The sequence below is a fragment of the Tetrao urogallus genome (assembly GCF_951394365.1).
Source record: "Tetrao urogallus genome assembly, chromosome: 25".
Lineage (NCBI taxonomy): Eukaryota > Metazoa > Chordata > Aves > Galliformes > Phasianidae > Tetrao > Tetrao urogallus.
In genome coordinates, this window is record NC_136838.1 from 3,705,495 (window position 1) to 3,727,519 (window position 22,025).

Consider the following 22,025-nt stretch of genomic DNA (forward strand, 5'->3'; position numbering starts at 1 on the left):
GGTGTTCCGTGTCTCCTCTGACAAATTGGCTCTGTGTCACTTGGAGTTGGTACGAAAACTGCAGGAGCTGCTCCGCGAGCTGTCACGCTATGGGGAGGAGCAGGGCCGGGCACACAAAAAGGTATTGGACACCCCCCCCCCCAGCCCTGCAGCCACACACTGCCGCACAGCCCCTGTCCCCACCCTTCCATCTCACACTGCCCACGAAACAGCCCTGCAAAGCCACTCTGCACCCCCTGCACCCCCGCTGTCCCACACAGCCTCCACCCAACTTATGCAGCCCCCACAGCCCCTGTCCCCCCACCCCCCATTGCCCCTATCCCACGCAGCCTCCCAGGACCCCCCTACAGCCCCCACTGCATGCATCCCCTGCAGCCTCTATCCCACACACCCCCCACCCACTGTTATGCAACCCCCCCCAAACCTACACAGCCCCCACCCCCCCCACCCCACATCGCCGCTGTCCCGTGCCCCCCACTGTCCCCCACGGCTCCTGTCCCGTGCAGGCCCCCCCCAAACCCTCTTATGCAGCTCCCTCCAACCTCACACCCCCCTCACAGCCTCTGTCCCACCTCCCCCACTCCCCGACCCCCCTACAGCCCCGCTACACTCACCCCCCTGCAGCCTCTATCATCCCACACAGCCCCCACCCCACCTTATGCAACCCCACAGCCACTGTCCCACCGCCCCCCCACAGCCCCTGTCTCATGCGACCCCCCCCCACCCCCAGCCCCACTACGCCCCTGCAGCCCCCTCCCACCCTCCCCCCCCCCCCATGCACCCCCCCCACGCCCCCCATCCTGCAGTGCAAGGAGGAGGCTGCAGGCAGCGCTGGAGGCGGTGCAGCTCCTGCAGGGGGGTTGCTCAGCTGCTGGCCAAGTGCAAGGAGAGCTACCACAGCAAGTGCCACGAGCACGAGCGGCTGCGCCGGGAGGGCACCAACCAGAAAGACATCGACAAGGTGACTCCCCCCACCACCATTTCCCACCCTGGATGATCGTTATTCCTCCCTCCCCCACCCCCCACCCCGGATCTCAGCCCTGCTGCTCTCCTGCAGGCAGAGCTGAAGTCTCAGAAGGCAGCAGAAGCCCTGCGGCGCGCGGTGGACAAATACAACAGCGCCCGCAATGACTTCGAGCAGAGGATGGTGGAGTCGGCCACGGTGTGTGGGGGATGGGGGGGGGACCAGGGGGGCTGGGGGGAGGTGGTGGCACTGGGAGCATCGTTTTGTGGGGATTGGTGCTGGTGGGGGTGGCGGCACGGGGGGGGTTGTGACCGTGGGGTGACATGGGGGGCGCGCTGCCCTACCCCAAAGCCATCCCTGGTGCTGCTGCCCCTCGGGGATGTGCCACCCCCATCTCCCCATCCCCGCAGCGCTTCCAGGAGGTTGGAAGAAGCCCACCTGCGCCACATGAAGGGCCTCATCGGCTCCTACTCGCACTCGGTGGAGGACACCCACGTGCAGATCGGACAGGTGAAGCCTCCCCCTCAGCCCCCACCCCCATATGGGGCCGCCCCCGGGTGCTGCTCAGCGTCCCACCGCGCCGCTCCCCGCAGGTTCACGTAGTATCAAGCAGAACGTGAGAGAACATCGGCACCGAAACGCTGCTGCGGAGGTTTGCAGAGAGCAAAGGGACGGGGAGGGAGCGCCCAGGTGAGGAGGGGGGTTCACCACTGTCCTGGTGTGGACAGGAGGGGGGTTCAGCTGTGCATGGGGACATTGCTGCCTTTGTGGCTGACCCCACGTTTGCTCTCAGGCGCGCTGGATTTTGAGGAGTACCGCCTGGCCCCCAGCGCAGGAAGGCAAGTACGTCTGCCCCCAACTCAGCCCTGTGCTGGGGGGGTGTTCTGGGGGGTTGGGGGTTGGGGCTGCTCACTGCTTTGTGCCCTCCCCCCCCCCCCCCCCCCCAGGGCCCAAGAGGAGCCGCAGCAAAGCTTCCGCATCCCCGGGCTGAGCCGCAAGGAGAGAGAGCGCGAAGCTGGGTGAGGTGTCACCCCCCCTTCACCTCCCCAGTGCCCCTCTGTGCTCTGCATCCTCTGCACCCACCCCTGCTTCTGGCCCTCGCAACCCATTCTCTGTACCCCGTGCTTCCCTGCATCCTTCACATCCATCCCTTGCATCCCTCCCTCGCATCCATCCCTTGCAGTTTCATGCATCTGGAATTGCATGCTGTCTGCACCCCCCTGCATGCATTGTCTGCATCCCTTGCATCCCTTCCCTACGTTGCAAACACCCCACGCTTCTCTGCATCCATTCTCTGCATCCCTTGCATCTCTGTGCCCCCCATCTAACCCCCATTCTAACGCTGCTGCCATCCCCACAGGGAATCCCCGGACACCGATGTGGTGAGTGGTACGGTGTGGGGGTGCCGGGCCTTCCTCCATCCCACACCACCCCAAACTGGGAGCACTGGGAGCACTGGGGAGTGGGCTTCACCCTGAGCATCCCCTCTATTTCAGGCTTGCCCCGAGGTGGATGAGGACGGGTTCAGCGTGCGCCCAGACGTCGCTCACAGTATCCTTGGGGTTTGGTGTTGGGGGTCGGGGGGGGTGTGTTGGGGGATGGGGGTTTTGGTGGGGGGCCTGGGGGCGTTTTGAGGTCCAGGTGTTGCCTTAACGGGGGCTCAGCGGAGGCGGAGCACCACAGCTGCTCCTCCAGCGACTCGGACTACGACGAGGATGAGCCCCGCAGGTTCCACGTGCACATCAAACCCGTACAGCCCCGCGAGGGGGGGGGCAGCGCCGGGGCCACCGTGGAGCAGCTGAGGGCCACCGTGGGAACCTTCATCCTGCCGCCCGGCGTGGGGGTGAGGCTGGGGGCTTAAAGTGGGGGGTGGGAGGGGGCCGTGCTGGGGCTAACGACCCCCCGTGTCTTGCAGGGCACCGTCAGACGGCAGTCGTCACGTGAGTCCCACCTCGTGTCCCCTGGCTCTACCTGTCCCCGCGTCCCCTCCTTCCTCCTGTCCCTGTGTCCCCATAGCCCCTAACATCTGTCCCCGCATCCCCTAATACCCCCTTGTCCCCATGTCCCTCCCCAGGGCACACAGCGGCTCTGTCCGCAGCCCCGAGCGCCGCCGACCCTGGGGGGCCGCAGGTGCCAGGTGAGGCCGTGCTGGGGGTCCCGCCGTCCTGGGGGTCCCGGTGTCCCCTCTCCCTCCACGTCCCCAATCACATCCTTCTCTTTGCAGGTGACAGCGTGGGGAGGGGACACGCGGTGACACAGGCAAGCAGGTACGGCACGGGACGCACTGGGGGGGGTGCACTGAGCCCTGTGCTGGGCACTGAGCCCCCCCCAACCCCACAGCTGCCCTGGGAAGGCTCCGGTGGACGCGGTGCCCCCCATGGAGGCGGTGCCCCCCGCAGCGCTCTTTGGGCCCCCCCTGGAATCAGCTTTTGAGGCAGAGGATTTCCCGGGTGAGGCTTTGGGGATGTGGGGGGGGGGGGTTGGATGACACCCCTCTATGCCCCCCCCAGCCCCCCCAGCATCCCAACGCCGCTCTCTCCCGCAGCGCCCCGTTCCTACGTCCTGACCTCCTCCTCCTCGCCCTTCTCCTCTTCTTCCCCGGAAAACGTGGAGGATTCGGGTTTGGATTCCCCCTCGCACCCTGCACCTGTCCCTTCACCGGACTCGAGGCCGTGGACTCCATCGGCACCTCAGAGCCCCCTCCCCAAGCGGGGGGCACTGCCGGACCCCTCCCCGGCACCATCCTCGGCCTGGGCCCCCCCCCGACCCCGCAGCCCCGGGGGTCGCCTGCCTGAGCTGCCCGGCTTTGCCGTGTTCCCCGGGGCTGAGGGGCTCTGGGAGGAGGGGGATGTGGGGGGTGCGGCATCCCGGGGACGCCCCCGTGGCACTGCCCCCCCCCTGCAGCCCCCCTCTCCCGACCCTTTTGGGGAGCCCTGGGTCCGGCCCCGCAGTCCCCCTGGGGAGCGACACCCCCAGCCTCGACCTTCCTCCAACTCGGCCTCATCCTCCTCCTCCTCCCCGGCCCCCCCAAGCGGGGGGGAGTCCTCCAGCCCCTCCCCATGGACGTGCCCAGGGCTGGGGATGAGGACGTCTGAGGGTGGCACTGCGACGGCCCCCCCTGAATTGGGTGAGTTCTGTGGGGCTTCCCCCTAATTACCCTCAACTCTGCCCCCAGTCACCCCCCGATCTGCCCTCACTTGCCCGTAGCTCTGCCCTGCGGTTACCTTTCCCTCTGCCCCCTGATCACCCCCAGCTCTGCCCCCAACTTACCCATAGCTGTGCCCCCCCCAGCTCTCACCAGCCCCATACATCTGAAGGGAAAGGGCTGAGCCTGCTGCTCTCCCGGCCCGCGTGGGACCCCCCCCATGGAGACCCCTACCTCTCATTGCCCCCTTCGCCTCGTCACCCCCTGACCCCCTCTGTGCCCACAGCCGCCCGCCCCCCCGCCGCCGCCCCCCGCGAGGTCCCACTGGTGGCCCCCCCTCGCCGCTCCAGGACGAAGCGCCCGACAGCCGGCCCAGCTGCAGGCAGCAACAGTGACCTGGTGTGTTTTAAGGGGGTGGGAGGGCTGGGGGGGGCAGCAGCCCGACCCCCTTCCTTCCGCTGACCCTCCCCTTTCTATGCCTGCAGTCGCGCTCGCTCAGCCCCCCGCCCTCCTGGAGCTGCCCCTCGCATTCAGCCCCCGCCAGCCTGGGGGAGCGCGGCTTTTTCTCCGTGTGCCCACCGCCCCTCGGTGCGTCCGGGTTGGGAGAGGGATGGAAGAATCCTGGATGTGGGGGACGTGGGGCCCTCAGGGTGCTCACGGGGTGTGCGTTGCCCCCAGGGCTGTCGCGGGGTCCCAGCCCCGTGGTGCTGGGCTCGCAGGACGCGCTGCCCGTGGCCACCGCCTTCACCGAATACGTGCATGCCTACTTCAAGGGGCGAGATGCCGACAGGTAGGGGGGTCAGGGTCGGGGTTGGGGTCGGGGTCCCCCCAGCTGTCTGCCCGCTGACCCCCAGCATCCCCGCAGCTGCTTGGTGAAGGTGACGGGGGAGCTCACCATGTCCTTCCCCGCCGGCATCGTGCGCGTCTTCAGCGGCAGCTTGGCCCCCCCCGTGCTCAGCTTCCGTCTGCTCAACGCCGGTGCCATCGAGCAATTCCTGCCCAACGCCGAGCTGCTCTACAGGTGTGGGGACACAGGGACGTGGGCTGGGGTGGTGGCAGTGGGGAGCTTGGGGCGCACAGGGTGTTGGGGTGTCTGGTTTCTCAGGAGGCCCCAGGCACTTTCATCACCTGGTGGGTGCAGCGCTGCGCCTTGGGGTGCTGGTTCACTGCGTGCTGCGGGTGCCAGCTGTGGGGCTCAGTGTGGCCACAGCGTCCCCGTCCCCACAGCGACCCTTCCCAGAGCGACCCCAGCACCAGGGACTTCTGGCTCAACATGGCTGCGCTGACGGGGCAGCTGCAGAAACAAGCAGAGCAGAGCCCATCCGCCTCCTACTACAACGTGGCTCTGCTCAAGTACCAGGTGAGCCGGGCGCAGCGTGGGGGCGCCCCACATCCTCCCACCCAGCTCTGATGGCGGGGTGACAGCATCCCACCCTTCTCTACCCCCCCAGTTTTCCCGGCTGGGTCCCAGCTCAGCCCCACTGCGGCTGTGTGTGCGCTGGGACTGCGCGCCCGGAGCCACGCGGGTCAGTGTGGAGTACGGCTACAACGCGGGGGCGCTCGCCCTGCCTGTGCCCCTCGCCAACGTCCACGTGCTGCTGCCCCTGGATGAACCCGTCACCAACGTGCGGCTGCAGCCCAAAGCCAGCTGGTAAAGAGGGTGGGGGTCTAAAATGGGCTGGGGAACGTGGGGGTGGTGGGAATGGAGCGGGAGACCTGGAGATGTGGCCACGTCCCCGCAGGAACCTGGAGGAGAAGAGGTTGCTTTGGAAGCTGCTGGATGTCCCCAGCGCGCCAGGGCAGGGAGGTGAGGCTCCATCCACCCCTGCAGCCCTCACTGTGTGCGTGTGGGGACAGGGATGGGACCCCCACCTCTGTGCTCCCCCCCACCTCCCCAGGCTGCGGGCGGCTCTCAGCCAGCTGGCAGCCGCTTTGTGGGCCCAGCAAGCCCAGCCCGGTGGCAGCACAGTTCAGCAGTGAGGGCAGCACGCTGTCGGGCGTCGAGGTGGAGCTGGCAGGCGCTGGGTACCGCATGTCGCTGGTCAAGAAGAGGTTCGCCACGGGTACGTGGGATCCCTCCCCCGTCCCCACAGCCCGTGGTTGCACGTGGTCCCTTCTGCGTCCCCTGCGTCTGAGATGCTCGGGGTCCTTTCTGTGCTGCCCAGGGTGCACGGCATCTCTCCTCCGCACCCCACAGATCTGGGGGCATGGGGACCTTTTCTCACTCCTCCCCTCCCTGCCCCCTATGGTGCAGGAGGTCCCTTCCCCAGGTGCCCGAGGTCCCCTCCCCGCCACCCCGCTCTCCGTTCTCCCGTGGTGCCAATGCCCCGTGTGCGTGTCCCCATCTTCGCAGCCCCCGCCTTTCATCCCTCACCCCCCCCTTTCCTCCACAGGGATCTACCTGGCGGGGTCCTGAGCTGCCTCTACTCGGACCCCCGGACCTCCCCTTGGTTGTGTGAGCTCAAAGCACTGGATGGAGCCTGGTTGGAGGGGGTGCCTTCCTCCTCCTCCTCACTCCTCTTCCTCCCCCCCCACTCCCCTTCCTCCCCATAGCCATAACTGCGTCATCTCCTGCTGTAAGGGATGGATCCCCACCCCCCCATCCCACCCCCGTGCTGTGAAGCTCTTTTATTAAACACTTTATTTTCTAATCACCGCCTCTGCCCCACGCTGTGCCGCCCAGCTCTGCCACCTCTGGGCTGCTCCTTGGTAACGGGCTCAGCTGCTGCGCTGTGCTCTTGGGGGGACTTTGAGGCCACGGGGGGGAGGAGCCAACAGTGAACTGTGACACTTCTAGCACCCATAGGTGCTGCTGCCCCACCTGCTCCGGGATGGGCAGATGGGTGGCACCAGGTGTGGGGAGGGGATTGCCGATCCTGTCCCGTTGACGCACGAGAATGGCTCTGGTATGGCTCTGTGGGAAGGTGCTGGGGGCTCTGTGGGGTTGGGGGGCTCAGGGCTTCACTTGCTGCAGGGTGGGCTCTGGGATGGGGCTGGGTGCATCCTGCTTTGCTGGGCTGGGGGGTGGTGGGGGAGGTGGTGGGGGAGGTGGTGGGTCCCCATGGGATCCACCACCCCATAGGATCCCCCATGCTGCAGGGGGTCCTCATGCTGAGTGGGGTCCCCTGCCCATGGGCTCCATCTTTATGGGGTGGGGGGCTGCTCACCTCACCTGTTGGTGGGCTTCATGCATCCAGAACCACCCAGTCCTCCAGCTGAGGGTGCTCCAGTGGGTGCCCCATCCCACTCACTGGCGTGGCCCTGCTGTGCCCTGACTATTTGCTCTGTGTAAGGCAGCAGCTGCTGGGCAGGATTGACTGCCTGACCTCTTCCTGGTTTCCTGGAAGGGAGGCGGAAGTGGACTTGGAATCAAAAGGTTGTAACAAAGGAAGGGAGGGAGTTGAGCATAGCAGAGAGGGGGATGGAGCACGGGCAGCTCTGCATCCAGAGGCAATTGGGTGTGATGCCCCCGGGGTGGCTGTGGGACGCCTGGAAACCCTGCCCAGGAGGCCCCACATGTGCTGTAAGGTGGTGATGCCCTCAGCCTCCACCATCACCATCGGCACCCGGAATCCCAACCCACTGTAGGGTGCAGCGTGATCCCATAAATGTGGGACATGCAGCCCCAGCTGTGCTCCCTGTCTTGCAGACCCGCTCCCTGTGGCGTTGTGCACCGCAGAAATGGCTTTGCTCACGGTGGGGACCCTGGGGCTGTGCTACCTGCTGTCCCCCACCTCGTCTTTGTGGCCTCGCGCAGCCCCCAGCCCCGAACCCACCTCCATTGCAGCCCCTGACGCCCTCCCAGCTCTGCCCAGCATCACCCCGTGCGTGGCCAATGCTTCAGTGCAGAACATCCCTGGCTTTGCCGAACTGCCTGAGCAATCCCGGGACTTCATGCTCTACCAGCACTGCCGTGCCTTCCCGCAGCTCCTCGACGTCCCCGGCAAATGCGGGGGTCCCGCAGCCTCCTCCAACATCTTCCTCCTCCTGGCCATCAAATCCTCCCCGGCCAACTACGAACGGCGCGAGGCGATCCGGAAGACTTGGGGTCAGCAGAGAACCTTGGAAGGGGCGCAGATCCGGCGGCTGTTCCTGGTGGGGGTTTCCCCCGACGCGTGGAACGCGGCCAAACTGAACCGGCTGCTGTGGCACGAGCAGCACGAGCACCACGACGTGCTGCAGTGGGATTTCAGGGACACCTTCTTCAACCTGACGCTGAAGCTGCTGCTGTTTCACACCTGGCTGCAGGAGCGCTGCCCCGGCGCGCGCTTCGTCTTCAACGGGGACGACGATGTCTTTGTCAACACGGACAACCTGGTGTCCTTTACGCGGGATGTCCCGAGCGAGCAGCACTTGCTGGCTGGGCAGGTGTTGGCTGGCACGGGGCCCATCCGGAATCCAGGCAGCAAGTACTTTGTGCCGACGCAGCTGATGCCATCGGAGCTGTACCCACCGTACTGCAGTGGAGGAGGGGTGCTCATGTCTGCCTTCACGGCGCGCGCCATCCACCGCGCGGCGCAGCACGTCGCGCTCTTCCCCATCGATGACGTCTACGTGGGGATGTGCTTGGAGAGAGCTGGGCTGGCCCCCATCTCCCACGATGGCATCCGGCCCTGGGGGATCTCCGTGCCCCGCTATTCTGACCCGCTGGACCCCTGTTATTACCGGGAGCTGCTGGTGGTGCACCGCTTTGCGCCCTACGAGATGGCCGTGATGTGGCAGGCTCTCCGGGAGCCCCAGCTGCGCTGCGGGAGGAAGGTGCACATCTTCTAGGATGGACCAGGAAGGGTCAGCGTCACTGCTGCTGCTCCAGGGCTTGTGGGATGCTGCTGTGAGGCTGAGCGTGGGGAGGTGCTGAGCCTCAGCTCCAACCTGTGGCTTCACCTCAGACATCCTGCCCGGCTCTGCCCCAAAGCTGTGAATCTTGTGACCAGTTTCTCCTCTTGGTGCAATAAAGGAACGCAGTCTGGAGATGAGGGATCCGTGCCTGCTGCCATCCCAACAGTGCAGGGGGGAGTGGGAGCTCAGGGTCCCCCCACCGCCCGCCCCTTGTCCCCCATGTCTGCTCATCCATTGCGGGTGGGCACAGACCTGAGGTCCCCTCTCCGTCCTCAACCACACAAGCAAGAGATGGGTGCCCCCCAGATCCCCCCCCCATCCCCCGGCCCCTGCTGCCCCCAGGCTGCCCTCCTACAGGGATGTCCCCAGTGGCTCATAGGGGGGCTGAGCTCACTGCTGCATTTCCTCTGCGAGGATATTGGTACACAGCTGACCTCCTCATGCCCAACCTCCCCCAATCCCCCCCACCATGGATTCCCCTCACTTCACTCCAGTTGCCAAATTCCACCACCGGTTTACTTGAAATCGGTCAAACCTGGTTACAAAAGTGGGGGCAATGAGAGGGGAAGTCACAGCAGCACAACCACAGCAGTTAAAACACATTGAAGCGTTGCTGTGTTCGTCGATCTGTCTGTCATGTCTCATGCTGGAGGGTCTGGGGGCTGCAGGGGGGGGGGTCCAGGCACCCCCTACCCACGGGTGGTGCCACGGCCATCCCTCAGTGCCTCGACTCTGACTGCCAGCTCGCTGAAGGTGGGTCTGGCACTGGGGGCGAATGCCCAGCAGCTCAGCATCGCCGCATACACCTGTGGATAGAACGGGGCCGTTGGGGGGCATGGGGAGGGCTGGGACCCCGCTGTGCTGGAAGGGAGGATCTCACCTCCGTGGGGCAGCCTGGGGGCACCGGGAGCCTCCTGGAGTCCTTCAGCAGCTCCAGCAAATGGCAGATGATCTGTGCTGGTTTCTCAGGGCCCATCATGCGGAGGAACTCCTGCGGGATTGCGGTGAGCACAAGGTGCGGCAGTAGGGGGCATGGGGGGGGGCATGGTGAGGTGGGGGCCTCACCTCCGAGGGGCTCCTGCTCTTATTGCTGTAGGTGAAGAGCTCATAGAGCAGCACCCCGAAGCTCCACACGTCGGATGCTCGGGAGAAGACGTTGTCAGCCAGCGACTCGGGTGCGTACCTGGAGGTGGGAGCTCTGAGCGCCGGGTCCCACCGTGCCCCCCAACCCAGCACCTGGGGCCTCACCAGAACACAGGGCTCTGCCCAGGCTCCTGCACCACATAATAGTCCTTGTCCTGTGGCAGCAGCTTGGCCAGCCCGAAGTCACCGATCTTCACATGGCTCTCACTCTCCACCAGGATGTTCCTGCTGGCCAGGTCGCGGTGCACGCAGCGCTGGGCCCCCAGGTACTCCATGCCCTGGAACAGGCACGGTGCCATCACTGCATCCCCACCTCAACCCCTCCATGGGAGAATGGGATCCCCTCGGTCCCACCTTGCAGATCTGCCAGGCGTAGAGCAGCAGCGTGCGGTGCTCCAGGCGGTGCTGGTTCTTCTGCAGGTAATCCCGCAGGCAGCCGTCAGGCAGGTACTCCATCACCAACCGCAGCCCCCGGCGCCCTGCAGCACACCCGTGTCACGGGCAGAGCAGGCAATTTGCAGGTTGATGCAGCAGAGGGCATGCAGACCCCTCCCTGCCCGCACCCCATGGGCTGATCCCCCTCCCCCGGCGCCACCTCGCACTCACCACGGCTGTAGCAAACGCCCCGGTACTTGACGATGAAGTCGTGCTGCAGCGAGTGCAGGATTTGGATCTCCCTCTCGAAGTCCTGCAGCTCCTTGGCCGAGTCCTGCTGCAGCTTCTTCACCGCCACCAGCTCACCCGTGCTGTCACCCAGCGGATCGTAGCGGCACAGCTCCACGCTCCCAAAGTTGCCCTGGAGAGGCAGAGCCGGGTGGGCGCTCAGCTCCCCGGACCCCCCCCCAGCACTTTGCCACCCCTGAGACAGCGAGGTGTGGAGGAGGCCGTGGGTACCCCACAAAAAGGGCATCGCTAAGAGAGCCTCACCTTGCCCAGCAGTGAGATGTACTTGAGGTGCCGCTCCTCGAACAGCGCAGGGCTGTGCCCCGCTGCCACGTGTTCGTAGCCCCAGAAGCTCTCCCGCAGCGTCACATCGGTGGGTGACAGCTCTGAGAGCAGCTCATAGTCTGGGGTGGGGGACAGGTGGTGAGGTGGGGGTCCGGTGCCCATCCCCGTGCCCATCCCCAACACCCGCAGCGCCCACCGGAGGAAATGAGGCTGTTGATGTCGCGGATGATGGCGCGGAAGCAGGGCCGCCTGCTGGGCTCGTAGTGCATGCAGTGCGCGATCAGCGCAGCCAGCTCGCTCCAGCGCGGGGCGGGCAGCTGCAGGCGGCTCTCGTAGAACTGCAGCTTCTGGGGGGAGGGGAGGGGAGGGAGGAAGGAGCACGAGGCCCAGAGCTGTGCCAGCGCCGGGCATCACTCGAGGATGGGGTGGGCACGGTGTGGGGTCTGCCTGTCCATGCCACTACCTGGGCTGTGGGCACCCATCCCCGTTCCGTTCCGGTTCCGTTCCGTTCCGTTCCGTTCCTTTCCTTTCCTTTCCTTTCCTTTTCCTTTCCTTTCCTTTCCTTTCCTTTCCTTTCCTTTTCCTTTCCTTTCCTTTCCTTTCCTTTCCTGTCCTTTCCTTTCCTTTCCTTTCCTTTCCTTTCCTTTCCTTTCCTTTCCTTTCCTTTCCTTTCCTTTCCTTTCTTTCCTTTCCTTTCCTTTCCTTTCCTTTTTTTCCATTCCATTCCATTCCATTCCATTCCATTCCATTCCATTCCATTCCATTCCATTCCACCCCATTCCACCCCATTCCATTCCACCCCATTCCATTCCACTCCATTCCATTCCATTCCATTCCATTCCATTCCATTCCATTCCATTCCATTCCATTCCATTCCACCCCATTCCATTCTATTCCATTCCATTCCACCCCATTCCACCCCATTCCATTCCACTCCATTCCACCCCATTCCACTCCATTCCATTCCATTCCATTCCATCCCATCCCATCCCATCCCACCCCACTCTATCCCACTCCATCCCACTCCATCCCACCCCATTCCATTCCATTCCATTCCATTCCATTCCATTCCATTCCATTCCATTCCATCCCATCCCATCCCATCCCATCCCATCCCCATCCCCACCCCTTATGCACTGTGGCTGCATTTTGGGGTCACCAACACCACTGGGGGGCCCTGCAGCAGGACTGGCAGCAGCAGGCAGCTGAACACGGTGGGTGCCATAGGATGGAGTCGCAGTGGAGTGGGGTCACATCAGGGTGGGGTCACAGGGGCAGGGTGATGGGGAGGAAGGGACAACCCCACCTTCTGCTGCTCCAGCAGGCTGACAGGCATGTTGCCCCCACTGAAGATCTCCCACAGGGTCGCCCCGAAGCTCCACTTGTCGGCTGGCAGCGCCAGGCTCTGGGGGTCACTCAGGCACTCGGGGGCCACCCAAGGGATGCGCTCCACCAGCACTGGAGAGAAGGGATGGCCCTGCTCAGCACCACCAAGGGGGGGCAAACAGCTCCCCATGGCCCACGCCGCACTTACACTCCTTGGCCAGGACGGTGATGCTGACTCCGGGGTCGCTGAGTTTGATGAAGGGGGGGCTGCCGCTGGCCGCGTCCCCCTCCCGGGTCAGCAGCACCTTCTTAGCAGAAACGTTGCCGTGGGTGATTTTCTTGTCCTCCTGGGAGGGGACAGAGACCCTGAGTTGGGTGTGGGGGATCAGCGGGAGCGAAAGGACAGCAGCGCTTGGAGATGTGGGAGCAGGGATGGGTGGGAGTCACGGGGATGGGGACGCGTGGGACACGGGGGGTTGGGGGCTATGGGAATACAGGTGCAAGAAGCCGTGGGGATAGAGCTGCGTGGGAGCGGGGGCACATCAGAGGACGGGGGGCGCTTTGTCCATCCACTTACCAAGTAGTTGAGAGCGTATCCCAGCTGCTTGGCCACCTGCAGCTTCCAGCTGGTCGTCACCTTGCCCTCGCTGTGGTTCTTTTTCAGGTAGAGGTCCAAGGGCCCGTGCCTGATGTACTCCTGCACCATGATGCCTGCAGGCAGGGGCAGCAGGCCGGTCCCACGCGTGCACACAGCGGGTGGCAGCGTGGCACAGGGGACAAGGGACACTCACTGTCCTTGCCGAGGCTGACGCCGTGCAGCAGCACCAGGTGCTTGTGGGACAGCTGGCTCATGATGCTGGCGGCCTCCAGGAAGGACTGAGGGGGAGATGGGGTCAGGGGGCTGCGGGACGCAGGCGGGTTGGTGCCGAGGGTCCCCCCAGCTCACCTCGGAGCAGTTGCGGTGGCTGCTGTCCATCACCTTGAGCACCACGGGGGTCTGGTAGAACTCGTCATCCTTCTGGTCCCTCTTGATGCCCTTGTAGATGTGGGTGAAGGAACCCTGCCCCAGGCTCTCGCCCTGCCGTGGGATGGCATGTTGGGCTGGGAGGGTCCCCCCTGGCCCCCGGCCCCCCCCCCACCCCATCCTGCTGTACCCGTATGAGGCTCTCAGGGTCGATCTTATGGAATGTCAGCTGGCTGGGGCTGCGGCGCGGGGCGGGGGGGGAGTTGGGGGGCCGCGGGCGGCCGCTGCGCACGATCAGCAGGTTGGATTTCTCTGGAGGGGGGGGGGGGGAAGGGATGCGAGGGGTGGCTGTGACGTCATAACGCCCGCTCTGTGACGTCACACCGCTCGCTATGACGTCACAATGCTGCACTGTGACGTCACAATGCTCGTTCTTTGACATCACAACGCCCGCACTGTGACGTCACACAGCGCCTTTTACAGCAACACACCTCATCTCACAACCCCCCACCTCCCCAAACCCCTGCCCTACATCATGCCCCTATAGCCTATAGGTGTCACCTCGGGGCAGAGGTGGGCAGCACGTCTCCAGGCGCAGGTGAGCACCCTCAGCCTGCAGCCCGCAGCGCCCATAGGTGCCCAGCAGCTCCTGCAGGCTGCAGAAGCGCCTTGCCAGCCCTGTCAGCCAGAAGCTGCCATCCTCATCCCTGTGGATCAAGCAGCGTTTGAAGTCCTGCCCAGAGCGTGTCTGTGGGGAGAGAGCGAGCTCAGCAACGTGGGGTGCTGGGAAACATCAGTGGCACTGTCCCCTCGGTGCTGGGTTCTGTGCCACGTGGAGAGGACGTGGGGGGGGGTCTGTGTGGCACTGGGCCCCACCTCGGTGCACACGGTCAGCAGAAAGCTGTCGAAGTCCTGGGGGCTGCGGCGCAGCACAAACAGCCCCGGCTGGGCCCCCGCCGCCTTCAGCTTACGCACAGCAAACTCAGAGCTGCAACACAGCTGGGTGTGGGGAGGGGGGTATCGCAGGGACACCCCACGGTGCGTCCCAGTGCTCCCCAAGCACGGTGGGCACTACAGCGTCACCCCTTGGGTGGGTGGATGGGGGTCCCCTCTCAATAATTCCCTTCCGCTTTGAGCCCCACAGCCTGGGGGGATGGGGCACACACACCTGATGGGCCCATGGCATTGGTTCTCCATGTCTTCCAGCAGCCGGGGGGGGGCCACCTCCTTGCAGAAGTAGTGGTGGGCATCTGCAGTCAGGCGGTAGTAACCATCCAGCAGGGCCACGAAGGAGAGAGCTTCCCGCAGCGTGGGGAACTCCACCTCCTGGGTGAGAGCGAGGTGAGCCCCCAGCACGCTATGACCCCCCTGGCACCCCCCAGGTCCCCCCCCCAGCTCACCAGCACCCTGTTGTCTGTCTTGGTGAGGGTGACGATGCGGTTCTCCACGGGGCCACCATCACGGCTCGCCTGCTTGATGCTGACGTCGGCGATGTCGGGGAAGTCACAGAAGTGCTGGCGGCTCTGCAGGGACACCGGGGGCTGCCCTACGCGTGTCCCCCCACCCCATGACCCCCCCCTCCCCTCCACTCATCCACTCTCAGACCCCCCCCCCACCTGCACTGTGGCTGGACCACCCCATCCTCACCCTCCGGTTGGGGTTTCCGCACCTCAGATCCGCCGCAGCTCCAGGAGACCCCGCTGTCTGCAGACACGTGGATGGTGATGTCGGCGTCGGGGCCGCGTGCACGGAAGCTCTCCTCAGCCCAGCAGCGCCGCAGCCGTTCCAGGTCCAGCAGGTATTTCAGCTTCAGGCAGCGCCCATCCGCCCTGCAGCCCCCCATCCTGCGCAGGGACTGCGCGACGCGGCGGCGGATGCGCTTGCGGGTGAGGAAGCTGTGCTGTTGGATCTGACACCGCAGCGGCTCCGGGATGCAGGACTTGTAGCTGGCGGCGGGGGGGAGGCAGGAGATGAGGCAGCAGGGGGGTAGGTGCCCCCCACCTCCCCCCCCAGGTGAGGTCCCCACTCACCTGACGCAGCTGAAGACCTGCTCGGGGCTCTGCCACTTCTCCTTGGCGATGCGCAGCATGTCCAGCACCGCCAGGCTCAGGCACTCCTCCTGCTCCGCCAGGCTCAGTGCCAGCTCCATGCGCCCCGCAATGAAGTCACTGCGAGACTGAGGACAGAGACACAGCTCGGGGTGGGGGCAAAGCCCCCTGCTCGCTGCAAGCCCTGGTTGTGCACCAGCCGTGCATCTCCTGAGCCCGGCTCCGTGCATGAGGCTGAGGCAGGAGCCGTGCATCCCCCCTACCCCATCATTCATGGCCAGCCCCCGGCTCCGTGCCCGTGTCTGGCACACCCCTGGGGCAGGGATGCACGGCTCACCTGGGCAAACAGGTAATCGATGACGGGGTAATCCAGCACGGGGCTGGGGCGGTCGCTGGGCAGCTGGAAGCGATGCGCCTGGCCCAGCCCACACCAATTGGGGAAGAAGAACCTGTTGGGGCAGGATTGGCTGGGCTCAGTGCCGCATCCCGCGCCGCACAGCCCCTATCAGCCATCAGAGAGTCCCCACCTGATCCTATACACCACCACCTGGCTGCGGGCATCCTCCACTGTGAAGAGGTGGTTGGGGGGGTACCAGCAGCTGAGATCCTCCGTGGCCAAAGCGAAGAGAGGATGGCAGATGGGCAGCACGCCTGGTGGCAGAGGGACAGCGCCGTCCTCGTGGCTGTGACCACGCCGGATGGGTGCACAGCCGGGGGAAGGTGCTCACCGCAGGCCTTGGCAGCGCGCACACACAGCTCCTCGGCCGTGTATTCGCCAAAGGTGAAGGTGAGGATGGAGGTGGAGTCGGGGGCAGCATGGGGGGCCCGGTGGTAGAGGAACACCTGCAGCGTGCCGGGCTCCGAGGAGGACAGACTGCAGGAGCGCTCACCGATCAGCGGCGTCTCCTCACCCAGCGGGGCCATGGCGGGCGCTGCAAGGACAGCAGTGCTCAGTGTGCTCCCTGTGTTCCCCCCTGCTGTGTCCCCAAGCGCGGTGCCCCGTGCTCTGAGACCCATAGGAAAGGGGATCTTCCTTGCCGTGGGGTAAAACCCCACGCTGTCTCTGGGGCTCGGACCCATTGCCCTGTGTTCGTTTTGCAGATGAGGAAACTGAGGCACGCCGCTGTTTTTTAGGTGCTCTGCAGCAGCCGGCTCGGAGACACGCTTGTGGCCTGCATCACACCTGGCCTGGAGAGCACACGGCTCCATCCCTGTGCAGGAGGGTCGGCTGGAGCCCACAAACCCCCCCGTGTCCCCACAGTACCTGTGCTGTGCCGGTGGCCTTGCTGGTGCTGTGCGTTCTGTCCTGGGTGGGGCTGCTGCACTTTTTGGGCTGCGTAGGTGGCTGCGAGCATCAAAAAGTCCCCATGGTGACTTCCTTCCTGCCCGCAGCGTCTCTGAGCAGAGCGAACTTCCTGACCAGGGAGGGGGCACGGGGCAGGGGGCCCTAAGGAGCCACCCCGGGGGCAGAAGGCACCCCCTGCTCCAGGCATCACCCTGCTCCCTGCCAGTGCTGTGGGTACAGCAGCGGTGGGCACCTCCCCGTGTCCCACCCTGTCCCACCCTGCTCTCAGCCCAATGCTGCCCCATGCAGCCCTTGTTCCCCCCACGCTGCTCACAGCCTCCCAGGACATCTGGGAGCTGCCCACCCCCTCTGGGTCCCTTTGGGAGCCCCATGTGCCTGTGCCAATGCTGTGTGGCCTGGTGGGTATGGGGAGGGGGGGGAGCAGCAGCTTTTCCCCCCTTTTTGCTTCCCAAAGAAGCGAAGGCAGCAGAGAGGCAGGGATGGGGTGCTGCTCCACGGGGACAAGGCCACGATGCACCATCAGTGTGGACAGACCCTGGGGACGACATGCTGGAGCGCAAGGATGTGCCCCGTGGGGACAGCACATCCTTTGGCAGAGGGGACAGCCCCCACGTTGCAGCTCTTCCTGGGTTGCAGCCCTATTTTTCAAGCATGGGGACCAACGTGTCCCGGGTGAAACAAAGCACCTCTTATACCTGGGAATGAGGAAGCAGGGCTGGCCCTCTTGTCACTGCACCCTGAGGGGAAGAGCCATGGCCCCATCCTTGCCTTCAGGCCTTGGACCCTGCAGGGGTGGGCGGCAGGGAAGGGGTTATCGCCGCGGCCCCACGCAGCTCTGCCTCCCTCCCCACGCCATAGCCTGCCTCCTCCCAGCCCCTCTGGCACTCTGCGCCCGCCGAGGTCGCGGCCGGATCCCTGCCAGCCCCTGGGGGATCAGCTCGCAAAGGAGGTGCTTTTGCTGGGTAAAGGTTTCGGTTGGGTTTGTTTTGTCGCCGGCGGGAGATAAGTGGTGCTCAGCGCTCCGTGTTTGCGCTGGGTTTGAGGGATTACTGCGTCCCGGCCGTGTCCTTCGGCTGCTTCGCTCTGTGGTGCGACTGGGCAGCGCTGTGCGCCACGGATCGGGAGGTATTTGGGGTATCTGTGGTATTTGGGGTGCTCTCTGGGGCTGCTTCTTTGCACCCTTCCACTGGGATGAGCGCAGGGATGGCGATGCGGTGATGCTCATCATCTGCACCTCGCACCTCGATAACCACCCCGTGCTCTGTCTCGCTGCAGTGCCGCTGCCCCTGGACACACCGGGACCCCCGTGCCCCGTCCCACCTGCAGGTCCTTGTCCCTGTGTGCCCGGGGGAGGGCCGTCCGCACACCATCACCATGCTGGCACCACCGGGCAGCCTGGAGGTGTGGGCATCAGAGCCCCTCACCTTCAGCCTCTGGGATTACGGCGTGTTCGGGCTGATGCTGCTCATCTCCACGGGCATCGGGCTGTTCCACGGGCTGTCCAAGGGAGGCCAGAAGACCTCAGAGGACTTCTTCATGGGCGGCCGGCGCATGGCGGCAGTGCCGGTGGGGCTCTCGCTGTCGGCCAGCTTCATGTCAGCCATCCAGGTGCTGGGGGTGCCAGCTGAGGCGTACCGCTACGGCTCCAAGTTCCTCTGGATGTGCCTGGGGCAGCTGCTCAACACGCTGCTCACTGCATACCTCTTCTTGCCCGTCTTCTACCGCCTGAGGCTCACCAGCACCTATGAGGTAGGCACGGGGGTCTGCATCCCCCTGCGTTGCAGGCAGGGGATGGGATTCTCCCAGCCAAACCTGCACACTCCCTCTCTGTCCCCAGTACCTGGAGTGGAGGTTTGGACGGAGCGTGCGGCTCTGCGGGACGCTGCAGTACGTGATGGCTACGGTGAGTCCCAGGTTGGGGATGTAGGGATGGGGGTCCCCGCTGTGCTCAGCCCCTAAGAGCCCCCTTGTTCCCATGCACGTGCTTTTTCCATGGCTCCAAAGCAAACACGGCCCTGCGGGATGGCTGTTTGGAATGGAGAGCCGAGTGTTTTCCCAGCGCCCGCCACACCAGCACGTCACATCCCCCCCTGTGGGCACCGGGCGCTGCTCTGACCCCCCACCCCATCCCCACAGACTCTGTACACAGGGATCGTCATCTATGCTCCTGCTCTGATCCTCAACCAAGGTACGGGGGGACATGTGGGACAGCATCCACACGTCCTCGTCCCCTCATCTCTACCCCGAGCACCGACGCTTATCACCATCATCTGCCCTTCAGTGACCGGTTTGGACATCTGGGCGTCCCTGCTCTCCACTGGCGCCATCTGCACCTTTTACACCACCATAGTGAGTGCACAGTGGGGGTTCCAGGGGGGTCCTGTGGGCTCTGGCTTCCCGGCGCTCACTGTGCTCCCGCTGGCGCAGGGCGGGATGAAGGCTGTCATCTGGACCGACGTCTTCCAGGTCTTCGTCATGCTCTCTGGGTTCCTCGCCGTCATCATCCGGGGGCTGCTGCTTGTGGGGGGCCCCACCAGGGCACTGGCCATCGCCACCAACGGCTCCAGGGTGAACTTCGGAGAGTGAGTCCCTGTATGCCCCCCCCTCCCCCCAACCCCCCCCGGGTGCTGCAATGCCCGCACTGCCCCTGCTCACCCTCTGCCCCCAGCTTTGACCTCGACCCGCGGAGCCGTTACACCTTCTGGACCTTCCTGCTGGGCGGCACGCTGGTCTGGCTCTCCATGTACGGCGTGAACCAGGCTCAGGTCCAGCGCTACGTGGCCTGCAAGAGCGAGAGGGAGGCGAGGATGTGAGGAGAGGGGCAGCAGGGGGCACAAACCCCCGGCATGGGGGTGAGGGGTTGCACTGCAGGGGTGGGATGCGTGGAACCCCGGGGAGCCAGCCCCACCACCCTGCATGCATCCTGCACCTCTGCACAGACTCTGCACCCCTGCACGTCTCCTGCACCCTTGAACTCCCCCTGCAGCCTTGTGTGACCCCTGCCCAACCCCTGCAGCCCTGCTGAGCCTGGGGAGCCGTGCTTTGATCGCACCCTGTGCCCGCAGAGCGCTGCTGGTCAATCAAGTGGGGCTCTTCTGCATCGTCTCCAGCGCGGTGGCCTGTGGCCTTGTGATGTTTGTGCTCTACAAGGACTGTGACCCCCTCCTGGCCGGCCACATCTCGGCCCCCGACCAGGTACGGCTGCACCGGATCCGTCCTCTTGAGCACTCAGTTGAGAGCAGCCAGGAGGAACGGGGAGAAGGACGGGGACAGGGGTCCCGCCTGCCCCCTGACACAGCTGTGCCCCCCAGTACATGCCCTACCTGGTCCTCGACATCTTCCAGACGTCCCCTGGGGTACCCGGACTGTTCCTGGCCTGTGCCTACAGCGGGACCCTGAGGTGAGGCCGCCTGGGGACCCCGACATCCCCAAGGAGGGGGTGGCTCCGTGCCGTCCCCACCCTCAGTTTGGCGCGGGGCTGAATGCCGTGCTCCCCCAGCACCGCCTCCACCAGCATCAACGCCATGGCAGCCGTCACTGTGGAGGACCTGGTGAAGCCCCGGCTGCCCACGCTGTCACCAAGGAGGCTGATGCTGATCTCCAAGGGGCTGTGTGAGTGAGGACGGGACTGCTGCACGGCCCTGATGCCACCCTGCCCTATGCCACGCTGTGCCACAACGTGCCACCACGCGCTGCACCGTGCCACTCCGTGCACCCCACCCTGTGCCACGCCATGCTGCTCTGTCCTGCACTGTGCCGTGCCGTGCAGCACTGCTGTGCCATGTCACAGCCCTCCCCCCCCGACCCCTCTGTCCCCACAGCACTGTTCTATGGCATTGCTTGCATCACGGTGGCTGCGCTGGCCTCGCTGCTGGGCGGTGGTGTGCTGCAGGTGAGTCCTCCCCAGCCCCCCCTACCCCTCCTGCTCTGCACCCACGCCCATCACACAGGGCTGGTGGATGGAGAGCCCTCGAGGCACCTCAGGGTCCCCCTGCAGGGCTCCTTCACCGTCATGGGGGTCATCGGCGGCCCTCTGCTGGGAGCCTTCGTGCTGGGCATGTTCGTGCCGGCGTGCAACACAGCTGTGAGTGCTGGACGGGCGGGGGGGGGGGGGCGTGGGGCTGGGGGTCCCAGCACCATGCAGACCCCGCTGCTCGCCCAGGGTGTGTTCGGTGGTCTGGGTGTCGGCCTCGCGCTCTCGCTGTGGGTGGCAGTGGGTGGCAGCCTCTACCCGGCCCCTGCCGACGTTGCTGGTGTCCTGCCTGCCTCTGGAGCCCACTGCCCGCTCTACAACCTCACCGCCAGCACCAACCACACGCTGCTGCTGGGACCACTGCCCCCCCAGCGCCCCGGCACAGAGCCTGCAAGGTGAGAAGGGACGGGTAGCAGGGATGGGGACGGGACACACCATTGCTCCTGTACGGTGGGCTGGGGGCAGCTCCCAGTGACATCACCACGCTGTCCTTCTTCGCTCTGATGTCACCCCGCTGTCGCTGACTGCTGTGACATCGCAGTGCTGCTTTGATCGCAGTGATGTCGCGCCGGTTTCCCTCTTCATCTGTCACAGTGCTGTCCTTGTCCTCTGGGACACCACACCGCTGTCCTTGCTCGTTGTGATGTCACACTGTCCTTTCCTTTGTCCGCTGTGACGTCACACTGCCTTTCTGATGGCGGCGATGTCACCACCAACACCCCCCACACACACCCTGCAGGCCTCCCATCGTGGGTGACTTCTATGCCATCTCCTATCTGTACTACGGGGCACTGGGGACGCTCTCCACTGTGCTGGCAGGAGCGCTGCTCAGCTACCTGGCAGGTGAGCCTGTGGGCACCGGGGGCACATTTAGAGTGGGGGGCTGCCCCACGCTGCTCCCTCTCACCCTTCTGTTCCCCCCCCCCCCGCAGGGCCCACCAAGCGAGCACAGCTGCCCCCAGGTGTGCTTTGGTGGGACATCACCAAGCAGACATCCTCTGTGTCCCCAGCTGGGGGTGCGGCGCCTTCAGGGGGGTGTCCCACCAAGGTAACACCCCTCAGATCCCCCCCACCACTCCCAAAACACCCCTCCCAACTTCTGCTCACGTGTTCCCTCTCCGCAGGTCTGCAGAGACCTTCAGGGGGGGCTGTGTCCCGAAGCCCCCCCGGTGCTGCTGGGGCTGGGAGGGCAGGCACAAAGCCCCCCCCAGCACCGCGGGGTCACCGAGCAGCTGCTGCAGGAAAGCCACGTGTAGGGACACGGCCACGGCGGAGGGGGGACATGGGGAAGGGGCACGGGCACCGATGCCCACCTGCTGTGTCGGTGTCGACCCTCCGGGAGGGGACAATAAATGAGGCGGGGGCTCCA

The 22,025-nt window shown here is 65.2% G+C and overlaps 4 protein-coding genes across 4 annotated transcripts; 3 read left to right on the top strand and 1 right to left on the bottom strand.

The window, feature by feature from the left end:
* Window position 1: 1 nt before the first annotated feature.
* FCHO1 (FCH and mu domain containing endocytic adaptor 1) lies at window positions 2–6,525 on the top strand (the record flags this gene model as incomplete). Its single annotated transcript, XM_079546777.1, is given in 31 exon segments — window positions 2–121; window positions 807–830; window positions 832–855; window positions 857–961; window positions 1,058–1,162; window positions 1,375–1,389; window positions 1,391–1,474; window positions 1,558–1,561; window positions 1,564–1,583; window positions 1,585–1,654; window positions 1,758–1,832; window positions 1,912–1,932; window positions 1,935–1,983; window positions 2,325–2,346; window positions 2,461–2,515; window positions 2,629–2,807; window positions 2,880–2,904; window positions 3,039–3,115; window positions 3,117–3,174; window positions 3,177–3,231; window positions 3,305–3,414; window positions 3,510–4,091; window positions 4,396–4,508; window positions 4,595–4,697; window positions 4,788–4,899; window positions 4,975–5,130; window positions 5,337–5,469; window positions 5,561–5,760; window positions 5,852–5,916; window positions 6,008–6,172; window positions 6,503–6,525. Coding segments are annotated over 31 exon segments (2,949 nt in total), but the record flags the coding sequence as incomplete, so codon positions are not given.
* A 481-nt stretch (window positions 6,526–7,006) lies between these two features.
* Window positions 7,007–8,882, top strand: B3GNT3 (UDP-GlcNAc:betaGal beta-1,3-N-acetylglucosaminyltransferase 3; the record flags this gene model as incomplete). The annotated part of the gene is given in 3 exon segments (XM_079546778.1): window positions 7,007–7,033; window positions 7,759–7,792; window positions 7,795–8,882. Coding segments are annotated over 3 exon segments (1,149 nt in total).
* Window positions 8,883–9,637: 755 nt separating this feature from the next.
* JAK3 (Janus kinase 3) lies at window positions 9,638–16,307 on the bottom strand (the record flags this gene model as incomplete). Its single annotated transcript, XM_079546612.1, has 23 exons — window positions 16,106–16,307; window positions 15,905–16,028; window positions 15,715–15,826; window positions 15,360–15,505; window positions 14,999–15,275; window positions 14,730–14,852; window positions 14,498–14,655; window positions 14,206–14,317; window positions 13,891–14,077; window positions 13,520–13,641; window positions 13,312–13,443; window positions 13,157–13,241; window positions 12,943–13,076; window positions 12,574–12,712; window positions 12,346–12,497; window positions 11,236–11,386; window positions 11,019–11,158; window positions 10,698–10,887; window positions 10,446–10,570; window positions 10,197–10,369; window positions 10,014–10,131; window positions 9,829–9,939; window positions 9,638–9,754 (listed from the first exon to the last, which is right to left on the bottom strand). Exons 1-23 carry the CDS (start codon window positions 16,299–16,301, stop codon window positions 9,638–9,640), a joined length of 3,324 nt encoding a protein of 1,107 aa, XP_079402738.1. The 5' UTR covers window positions 16,302–16,307.
* A 922-nt stretch (window positions 16,308–17,229) lies between these two features.
* Window positions 17,230–22,012, top strand: SLC5A5 (solute carrier family 5 member 5; the record flags this gene model as incomplete). The annotated part of the gene is given in 19 exon segments (XM_079546779.1): window positions 17,230–17,355; window positions 17,959–18,432; window positions 18,521–18,586; window positions 18,820–18,871; window positions 18,965–19,032; window positions 19,111–19,265; window positions 19,352–19,492; window positions 19,749–19,878; window positions 19,995–20,083; window positions 20,183–20,295; window positions 20,505–20,575; window positions 20,681–20,767; window positions 20,828–21,051; window positions 21,396–21,499; window positions 21,589–21,704; window positions 21,781–21,853; window positions 21,856–21,920; window positions 21,922–21,945; window positions 21,947–22,012. Coding segments are annotated over 19 exon segments (2,244 nt in total).
* Window positions 22,013–22,025: the final 13 nt, after the last annotated feature.